This window comes from Mustela lutreola, chromosome 8 (genome assembly GCF_030435805.1).
Source record: "Mustela lutreola isolate mMusLut2 chromosome 8, mMusLut2.pri, whole genome shotgun sequence".
Taxonomy (NCBI): Eukaryota; Metazoa; Chordata; class Mammalia; order Carnivora; family Mustelidae; genus Mustela; species Mustela lutreola.
This window is the reverse complement of record NC_081297.1, coordinates 97,640,365-97,651,340: the sequence shown is the minus strand read 5'-3', so window position 1 is coordinate 97,651,340 and position 10,976 is coordinate 97,640,365. Positions and strand designations below refer to the sequence as shown.

At 38.2% G+C, this 10,976-nt stretch overlaps 1 protein-coding gene and 1 long non-coding RNA gene across 2 annotated transcripts in view; both read right to left on the bottom strand.

Moving 5' to 3' along the window:
- Positions 1-3,755: 3,755 nt before the first annotated feature.
- The window catches only part of CLEC12B (C-type lectin domain family 12 member B), an 8,676-nt gene continuing 1,455 nt past the window's right edge, over positions 3,756-10,976 (bottom strand). The window contains exons 2-6 of the mRNA XM_059186145.1: positions 10,259-10,357; positions 7,552-7,765; positions 6,899-7,058; positions 6,592-6,707; positions 3,756-4,067 (exon numbers count right to left, since the gene is read on the bottom strand). Of these exons, the coding sequence (XP_059042128.1) occupies positions 3,917-4,067; positions 6,592-6,707; positions 6,899-7,058; positions 7,552-7,765; positions 10,259-10,357 (740 nt within the window). The 3' untranslated portion in view covers positions 3,756-3,916. The remainder of the gene's footprint in view (positions 4,068-6,591; positions 6,708-6,898; positions 7,059-7,551; positions 7,766-10,258; positions 10,358-10,976) is intronic.
- Positions 8,283-10,252, bottom strand: LOC131839063 (uncharacterized). The gene is made up of 2 exons (XR_009356787.1): positions 8,717-10,252; positions 8,283-8,495 (listed from the first exon to the last, which is right to left on the bottom strand). It is a non-coding gene; the product is annotated as an uncharacterized LOC131839063 (long non-coding RNA).

Here is a 10,976-nt window from a genome sequence, read left to right as displayed (position 1 = left end):
AGAAATAGTGAGAACATGAAGAAAACACAGGGCAGCTTTTGGGTGAATACACCCAAATCTACATTATCTATCCTTCTTCAGTATTTCCACATACAGCACTCACCAGATACCTCTAATATTACGCCTATGACAGTGTCTATGAACACACACCACTCTCACCTCTAACAGTGAACCTGAATGTTGAGAAAATAATTTCTCTATCTCCATGTTACAGACAGAGAATAGAGGAAAACTCCCTAGAGAAATACCAAGTTCTTCCGGTCATCAATATAGTAAAAAATATCCTTTCATGTCAAATTTTCTCTTGAGTCCTTGGGTAATCTCAAAACAAGTATTAATTTAGGGGTGGCTATTTTATTTAGCCCTATTGCTTCAAGATCCTTGGGCTCCAGGACTATGAAAACTGAAAGAAGATCATAGGTTATTTACACAGAATAAAGTTAGAAATGATCTGTTGGGCCATTGAAAATGGCTTAATGTGTAAACCCTTAGTGTGTATCAACCCTAATGTGTTCTACTTTTAACCCTCATCTTTCTAGACTATTGAAAATCTTGCCAAGATATATTTTTGAGAGTACTCAGGGGAAATGTACTTTATTACATTTATATTTTATATATCTTGAAAGAGAGAGATAAAAAACAAGTTATTACTTTAAGTTACTCAAGCAGCAGGCTAACATGCCCGGGGAATGAAGCATTACATTTGCTTCGGAATCACCTCGCTAAATATGACTCCCTCTTCAGTCCTCTGCTTCACAATGAATTCTCAATTTTGAAAGTTAATTGTGTCCTCCTCCTGTCCAATTTTACTACCATCATACCTGCCCTGAGGAAAACAGCATTACTAAGACGTCCTTCACGTCTTTCTCCACATATAAGTGAATGTATACAAGCATGCTTACACATAAACTGCTCAGCACAAGGCTTCGATTATACCCTCGACCCTAGCTTCAGATAATAGTCACTATGCCCGCTGTCTCAATGCCATGGGAATCCTCCCCAAGGGAACTAGCTCACTTCCTCCTTTAGTACACGATGGAGGGTTGGTTATTTTACCAACACAGTAGCCCCGCACCAACATAACGGTCACTAGAATGATCTCACTCCAGTGGTTTCCAAACTTAGCTGAAAATTATAAACATAAAAGTAGCTTAAGTTTTTTTTTCCAATAACCTAACCACACTGTTGATCAATTCAGTCAGTCTTCAGAGGTGGGATAATCTCAGGCATTAGCCTATCTTCAACACTCCTTAGTATAATTCCAGTGTACAGCTGATTGGAAAACTATTTCCACAAAGCCAGATGTGTCAGATTGCAAAGCACCTGTCTACCATGACCATCTCCTCATTAAGGAGTTGTTGGACAAAGATAGGAAAATGAAATAGCTGAGCTTTGTAATTACTTTTGTCCCAATTTTGACCTTCCCTGACCTAATTTGGCCTACACACGACAAACTAATTTTGTTGATGTTGCAGGAAGAGCCATTCACTGAGATGATGGATGTGTTGACTAAATTTGTTGTGGACATCATTTCACAATACATACACATATCAAATCATTGTGTTTTACATCTTAAACGTATACAGTGTTATATGTCAATTATAACTCAATGAAGCCAGAAAAAAAAATTTAAAATAAATAAATAAATAAATAATTTTAAAGGCAGAAAAGAAAGAACCTCTGATTTGAGGATGATTTCACCATCTTTGCCTCTGAATATACTTGCTTAAGGAAGCTAGTATTGAGGTCTTTTATCCAAACGTTGTTAAATACCCAGGCGGAGTTAAGAGTCACCAGAGGAATTTGTGAAACTCGCAGTTTTTGTGGTCCTGCCCTCCAGTCATTGAGTCCACAGATCTGACATGTGGCCCCGGAATCTGTCTTTTTAAGGGGGACTATCTGTATAAATCTTACATGAAGACAAGTTTGGAAACCACATAAGTCTTCAATGAGGGAAGGATAGTTATCCAAAATAAATACAAAACATGGCCTTTCCCCAGGAATTTTGACAGTACATTTGTGCGTGTGTGGGGGGTGGGGGGGTGGATATCTCCCAGGAATTTTGTGTAAAAGGGAGAGAATAAGAGAGAAATTCTTGTCATTTTCCATGTCTTATAAGCCAAGGTACCAGAAAGCAATAAGGGATAACTTATTCAGGCAAAGAGGATGGTGAATTCTCAAGAAGACCTTTGGGTTTACTCCTCCACGGAAAGGCTGCTAGGGATGACATCATGGAGGCAAGAAAGCAGGGAGATTCTATGAGCAATGGGATCTGATCCAATTCCAGAGCCACTCTGAGGTCAGAAATAGAAATGTTCTCTTTATTGAGTGTGAAAGTCAGAGTGTGCATGAGAGAAGAATGAAGAAACACAAGATACCAGGGGCGGTGGCGGGTCAGCATGTAACCTCTTTATAGGAACAAAATAACCAACAAAGATATTTTAATTACTAAGAGCAGATCTTTCTATGGTTAGAAATAGAGGAATAAAAGAAGAAATGATCTTTCCCACGGGAATAAGGAAAAACCGAAATGTGTGGGAGTGAGGTGCAGAGCTATTGACCTTTAATGAATAGTTTTATCTTTGTGAGAAAGAGTGGCAGCAAGCTACTAAAGAAATGAAAGACTAAAGCTTCTTTTTAAATCTGTGTGTATGTAACTTATATTTATTTCAATCCTGTAACGATAATTAGTAAAGTCTGTTCACTTGAACTATGATGAAATAATTATCTGTTTTAAAATTTGTGCTTAAATACATTTTGCTTATAGTTATCACCAAATTTTCACATTACACTTTAATTGCTTTGTTCTAGACTTTCTGTCAGTGCATATATAAATTGTCCATTAGCTCACAATTTTAAATCTTTAGAGTGTAACAGGCTGCTAGATGTCCGTATGGCAATGTTCTTTTAAAGAACTCTCAAAATATTCTGAAATGCACTTAGCTCAGAACTCGGATCCCAATAAATTCTAGATCTCTGATTTAGACGAAATCAGTATTGCAGGTTGGTTTACTGTTTTCTTTAGCCTATACATAGCTATGTAATTACATGAGGAGCAAGTGAATACTATCTCCTTCACTGCTATTCTTAAACCAGTAATTTTGTCCTAGAAAATCTCTCGAACTCCAAATTTACAAGGTTTGGCATCTAAAGTGCAGGAACACTGACCAACTATGTTAAAGGGAAGTTCTTGAAAGTAAAATATAATGGCTCTACTCTCTTCAAATAATTTTTTAGAATTTCTTTAAAGGAAATAACATTTATGGAAAGATTATAATCTCCCATTAATAATATCTATATTACCAAACAATAACCTCAAAATGACTTAGTCTAAATAAATGAGAATGCAAATATTAAATGATATGTTACTTCACCTATATTACAAAGCTGGTACACGGGTGCAAACAAACCATTTGTTAAGATACTAGGACATTCCTCTCAATCACTTGGCACAGTGAGCTGTGCTAGAGCTGCTGCTCTAGCCACCAGGATCCCTACCCCGGAAGCCCCCAGACCACTGTCACATTAGGGTCTCCCAAATGTCATTCCAGAGCTGCGTCTTGTGTCAGTTCTGCTTGTTAAACATTTGCATATCCCCCCTTTGCACTTGTGCATATGTAATAACAAAGCAGGAAAAGAATCTTTTATTCGAGAGAGAGAATTCAGTGAAATGATGCTGAGATAGACTAATAGGGCCAGAGAAGGGCTATAACCCAGGGTCCCCAGCAATAACCAGAACATCAGAGCAGAAGACATTAGATGATAAGTGGAGAATGTTCTGTGAAGTTTATTTGCCTGAGAGTTTAAATACACAGTCATTTTTTTCATGTTTTTGGCTCTAGTGGGTAGCTTTCTCTTTCTTCACATGAATTTAACCCCAAGTCCCTTATATCTCGGTGAATTTGGAAGAAGCATATTAATCCAAGTCTTCAATCTTCACTAACGCAGCCATCTTCTCACAAATCCAGGAGATTTCAGCAGTGCAGCGGGAAATATAAATATTTCCTTTTTGAAAATAGGCACATCCTTTGGATCCATTGATCTGGGCATACTCTTTAGTGCTGAATCTGAAAATTAATCCACTTAAAATTAATTACAAATTTCATATTTCAAATTCGCTCACAACTCAATGATCTCAGTTACCAGTTATCTGAACTTTGAGAGACTTCTGTTTGCATAGCCTATCAAAGTTCTTAAAGCTGGCAAATCTGAGGATTTCATTTCAAGTTAATCATAATCTCAGGTAGAATTATTTAAGAAGGATACTTAAATCTGGGTTGAGAATTCGTCTCCTCTCCATTACCATGGTAAGAAGTACCCAGTACAGATTATATCAGAAGTACCAGAATTTCTTTGCTTTGTAACTTTATGAAGAAAAACAGACAAATGAAATCATATTCTGGGTAAAAAGTTATAACATTTCATTATGAACAAATATAATTCTGTGCATACATAATTTTATATGGAAGGTGGAGAGAGTAAGAGGGATTCAGACAGAATGTGAACAATGATGTAGATGGGACTCTGATATCGATCCCTAGTTCCTCTGCTAAGGAATTATTGATAACGCTTCAATAATATCATTACAGAGGCGCCTGGGTGGCTTTCGTTGGTTAAGCCACCACCTCTTGATTTCAGTTCAGGTCAAGATCTCAGGGTGATGGGATCAAGTCCTGCCTTGGGCTCAGGCTCAGCGGGAAGTCTGCTTGAGATTCTCTCTCTCCTGTTTCTCTGCCCCTTCCCATGCTTGCTGTGTGCTTTCTTGCTCTTAAATAAATAAATAGATATCTTTTTTTTTAATGTATAAAATTATGCTCATCAGACTTAAATCTCCGATGTGCCTTTTTACTCAAATGAGTAAAAATGTGCTACACTGGTATCTTTGCTTTGGTGTTGGGCTTACTAAACTCTCCCCTTGGCATATGCCCTTGCTGAGAGCAGCCTTGCTCAGTAGGGAATGGGATTCTGAAGCTCATTTCCACCTGAGTGTGACAGCCACAGCCTCAGAGCATCCTTGTCCACAGACTCCAAACCTCACCACAGGGGACCCCCTCCTCCATATTTTCACTAGGAGTGAGTGGAGGGATCCTGGGACGATGAAAACTCCTTTGGGAGAGGGGACCCATCTTCCTAAAGTCCAAAGGGGAAACAGCTGCATTTACAGGGTATGCTGGTCCTGTTCTGTAAAGCCTCAGTCTAGCAGCAATACCCCAGGTTAGTTGGTAATCATCTCGTGCCGAGTATTGCTCCGTTAAAAAGAAGTAACTGTCGTTTTTGTTCCGGTGTTTATTACTTTGCACGTGCTTGTCACCATGATTATTTGAGTTAAACCAGAATCAGTGACTTAATATGACCAGTAGTGGACATTAGAGAGTGAGAAATTGGCATGAGTAGAAAAAACCGTGATATCATTGTGGGAAATGGGTGAAGATAAAGTATATCCAGGGAGAAAAGTATAGACATATCATTGTCTAAACTGGCAGTCATAGCTGAAACCCAGTAACCTTGATGGAAATGAGTGATTATAATTCAGCTTAAGGAAACTTTGACAGTAAGCATTAAGGAATAAGTGAAGGAGTAAGTAAGGAGTAAGTGAATAGGTGAATAATTTAATGCGAAGGGAGGTGGAGGAAAAACCCATCACACCCAGAAAGGTACCAGTGCTCTTATATTTCACGTAATACACAAATGTCATATATTACATTAAAAGTACAAATATCATACATCATTTTAATATAGTTGGGATAATATAGTTAGGAACACAACTGTGTTCCTCAAAATATTTGTTCTGTAGCTGCTAAGAGAATTTTATAAGACTATGTGTTCCTTTCTGTATTTTTAATATAACACCTATTTTTATAACTTTAAATAGTTGTAAAAACTGTAATTTTCAAAGTATCATATATCCTGTAAATATATTAAATATTTCTTCAAAACCTTGAAGTGGCAGACTTAGCTCATTTTAAGACATGTAAAACATTTGCCACGAAATCTAATTGGTCAATCTCTATCACAAAACCAAACTAATCTATCAATTCAGACTTACTTGCTGCTAGAAAATGGCTGACAATTATTGAATTTAAATAAATGAGTTAATATATATTCTTATGATAAACGCCACCCTCGGGATTTTAAGTGTTGGAGCCAGGGGAGCTGAGAGGCCAAGCTCATGGTCACAGAAGCACTCAGTCCTGACTTTGGCACTCAGGCAGTAGTGACCTTGGGCAAGTTATTTAATCTCTCTACATAATTGTTTCATCCATAAAATAGGAATATAACAGTGCTTTTATCAGAGAACTAATATTTACATACCCCTTTGAACAAAGTAAGTGTAATATTATTTGTTAAATCAAAAAAATAAACTTTAATAGATAAACTTCAGTGTCTTCCCATAAGTTTGTCACATACACAAAATTAGGTACTCTGGCTTTCATTATTTCTTACTGACGCTTTCTTTTCCGTGTGTGTTGCACTCTTTTTTTGTATCTAGATTTATAATTCTTAAAATTAGCCTTGATTTTCTTAGCATTCGGTTTTTCAGTATTCTTAGCTTACTTTTCCTCCCCCCTCCCCCAACAGTTAGAGACTTACAAGGATGGAGAGGGACCAGAGCCATCCTCCCATACCCAGCTCCTTCCAGATGGGTCCCATGACAAGCCCAACCAGAAGAAAGAGAATGTGGGTAATGGCTGCGACTTCAGAAAATCCTAAGAAGAAGAACAGGGACAATGTCATGTGTGAACCACATTCCAGAGTGCAGAAGTAAGATGTTAATTCTCATTCAAAATCCATTGAATTCCTACTCTACACTTGTTTTGCTTTCCACTTTTCTTATTCACTTGTTTTGCTTTCTATGATATGAATAATTTCTCTAACCAGGGAAGGAGAGTCAACCGACCTTTTCCTCCAAGCTATCTATCTTCACCAAGGTGGAGTTCCTATCCATGCAGTTTTTCCTACTTTTAGTCCAGGTCCTCTCCTCATTTGTTGCAAAATAATAGCAGCTGTTTTGGTACCATTGCCACATCTTAGGACAAGGATTACACTTGTGGTCTGAAAAAGAAATTACACCCATTAGTACAAATAATTAATGCTGGGGGGACCGGGGAAGGTTTTAGAAACTAAGCAATTGAACTTGACGACAGCATCTGAGACCCAGCATTCTTTAGGAGCCTGTGGGAATGAAGTCCCTCCCCATTATGGGCTGGAGCAACAGGGATTGAAATTCTCACTTCAGGGATCAGTTTCCTGGCCTTAGAATTACAAGCTCTACTTTTAACTTCTTAAAACATCAAAATCACCTAAAAATAGTTCACAATATAAGAAGCTGAAGTATCCAGGTTGGTATCATTCCAAGGCACTTCCCAAATTCACCTCTGTGATTTCAAAAATATTAAATACATTGATATCTCCCCTTGTTTTCTATAAATTTAGTGTGATATCAATAGAGGTCACCAAAGAACATACCTTTCTCATGCTATGAGGGCGTGCATGTGATCAATGCCAACAGATTGGACCCAACTGCCCAGTAGGTCCCAATTACCTGAATCAGTGTGAATGATTAGCTCCTGGCAGAGTTTGATGGCCATTTGTCCCTGTCTCTTCAAAAGACTGGAGATCTGTGATTTGAGGAACTCCTCCTGGGTGGGAATGTTCCTGTAGCTGTTCAGCTGCTCGGATAAGTTATCCTGCTGTTGGTGGATGATTTTTTGAAGTTGACTTAATTTCTCTGAATCTGAATTAATTTCATTAGATGTCTGCAAAACTCCAAGACATAAAAGGAGCTAAGTTCGTATATCCTCCCATTCTCATCATTGCCATCGATAATTCTTAACGCAGAACTATTTCTCACGTTACTTAATATTTTCCAGTAGCTCCCAATAATAGAGGTATCACAGAAGAAACACACCAGATGCCTTTCTAGTCCACATTGTTTGGAGCTCATCCTCACAATTTTATGGAAATTTTAAATATGATTATACTTGTATTAAAATAATGAATTAATAATTTTATATCTTTGACATTTCATCTAAAGCAGTGCCAAGCATTTTTCCATTCATTAATGGAATACTTTTCTTCTTCCTGTTTGGAGTTGGTTCATGTAATTATTGTTTTAACAGGAACAGAATCCTTTAAGGCAATAGTTACCTTAAGGTATAGTATACAGATCACTTTTATCAGAATCACCTACATATTTGGTTTTGTTTTAAATGCAGATTTTAATTCTATACTAGACCATTTCTGGCTCTGGATCCATAAAATCTGCTTTTTTTTTTAAAAAAAAAAAAAAAGGTTTTATTCATTTATTGGAGAGAGAGAGAGCTTAAGCAGGATAGAGGCAGAGGGAGAGGGATGGATAGAATCTCAAGCAGACTCAAAACTGAATATAGAGTTGGATGTGGGGCTGGACCTCATGAGTCTGAGATCATGACCTGAGCCAAAACCAAGAGTCAGAAGCTTAAATGACTGAGCCACCCAGGCATCCCAAAATCTACCTTTTTTTTTTTTTTTTCTCTTTTTTTTTTTTTTAATTTTTTATTTTTTATAAACATATATTTTTTATATACATATATTTTTATCCCCAGGTCTGTGAATCACCAGGTTTACACACTTCATAGCACTCACCAAATCACATACCCTCCCCAATGTCCATAATCCCACCCCCTTCTCCCCAACCCCCTCCCCCCGGCAACCCTCAGTTTGTTTTGTGAGATACCTTTTTAATTAACAGTTCAGGTGATTCATGGTCACAATAAATTAAGAATCATTTCACTGAAAACACTACACTTCAGAAAAAAAAAAAAAAAAAACTTTACTTCTATGGTGAACCAATGAATATGAATATGAATATGAATCTTCATTTTTTTAAAAATTGTATTTATTTATTTTAGGAGAGAGAGAGAGAAAGCATGAGCCAGGGGAAGGGCAGAGGGAGAAGCAGACTCAAAGCAGGGAGTCTGCTGAGCAGGGAGTCCAGTGATGTGGGGCTCAATCTCGGGAACCTGGGATCCTGACCTGAGTCAAAGGCAGAGGCTTAACCAGCTGAGCCACCCAGGTACTCTTCATCTTCATTTTAAAAATATGCATCATTATAGAAGATCAACTGCTAATCCTCATAACGATCAGCTATTGAATATTAGTAACTGCTGCTAGAACCCTGTATTTCTTTCCAAAAGAGCAAGCTATATCATTAGGCCCTATTTATGTGTCCAAATTGGTATGTCTAAATTTTAAGTATCTATGAAGTCCTACATTAGTAAAAATAAATGAAAGTAGCAGGGAAGATACTAGTGTCATTCACAGAATAAACTTTCTTGACAGCAAGTCCCCCCAAAAGGGAATACTGTGCCACTCACTACTCTGTCCATCATATGGTTAACAATATCCTACAGAGTATGGATTCTCGAGACATTCTTCCATTTATTGTTAGTGCAGGACTCTCTGCCCTGTTCAACCCTGATGGCTCAATGATAGGTCAGAACCAAAAGAATATTCTTCTTTAGGTATTGTGCTTGGGAATGAAGCTTCCATTGTTACATGGAGGTGGTTCAACTTTCTGCTTAGAGGGTAATGTATCTCAAGCAAATATTCCTCCTTGATTGTATCTCTTTTTCCATTATAGCAGGCAAGCTATTTTTACACTAGAATGGTCTTGAGTGAGAGGGGTAAGTCAGTTTTGTACTAAGTCTTCAGGGTGAATGAAACGGCATGATCTTCCTTGAGTCCAACTCCCTTGGCTCCCATTTCTTACCACTGGGATAATAAGTGGATGTGTGTCTATGCGGAAAAGAAACTCCTTATTCTAACCAATAATGAAAACTGTAAAAGTTGTCTTCATAATCCAGTCTGGTTTATCAAAAGAAAAAAATGGATTCAGGGCAAAATCCTCATAATAATTAAGTCTGGCCCTTGCTTGTTTATGTTAGAGACTTGGAGAATGAAGGAGCTATGATTACATAATATAATCAAACGGAATTTACATAGTTTATAAATGTATTTCCTGGGACACCTGGGTGGCTCAGTTGGTTAAGCAGCTGCCTTCGGCTCAGGTCATGATCCCAGCGTCCTGGGATCGAGTCCCACATGGGGCTCCTTGCTCCACAGGGAGCCTGCTTCTCCCTCTGCCTCTGCCTTTCACTCTGTCTGCCTGTGCTCGCTCTCGCTCGCTCTCTCTCTCTCTGACAAATAAATAAATAAAATCTTTAAAAAAAAATGTATTTCCTAATCACTTTTCTTGGGTTTGATGAAATATACTTACACATAATCCCCAAGGTTACCAGCCCAATCAGCAGCATCAGACACAGAGTTAGCAGACTGAGGGCAGCCTGACGCCAGGTGGGGGAAGGAGCTGGGTACCCTGAAAAAAGCCAACAGAGGAATTAAGGTTACAAATAAATTTTTTATTTCTCTCTTATTCCTTTAATGCTCCACCTAGAAAATACCTAAAATGATGTTCGGTAAGGGCCCCACCATCAGTTCTCTTCCACTTCCCTTCCCTACCGTTCTCCTTTTCTTTAAGAGTGTCTCCTAGGGATGCCTGGGTGGCTCAGTGGGTTAAGCCTCTGTCTTCAGCTCAGGTCATGATCCCAGGGGCCTGGTATCGAGCCCTGCATCGAGCCCTGCATCGAGCCCTGGCATCAGGCTCTCTGCAGCCTGCTTCCCTCTCTCTCTGCCTGCCTCTCTGTCTACTTGTGATCCGTCTGTCAAATAAATAAATAAAATCTTAAAAAAAAATAAAAGTGTCTCCTAATTTCCAGGTTTTTGTTTTACAGCATCACACACCCTTCTTCTTTAAGTTTACTAAATGCACGTACGAGACCTTGTGGAAACTGCTTCTCTGGATGATCCTGACAATAGGAGAGACATCAAGTTTTTGAGATGAGAAATCATCACAAGGCAAATGTTATAGTGCATTTTATTCTTATCTATTATTCAGGCTCTTTATCGCCTCATAGATAACAAATGAGTATGGAATG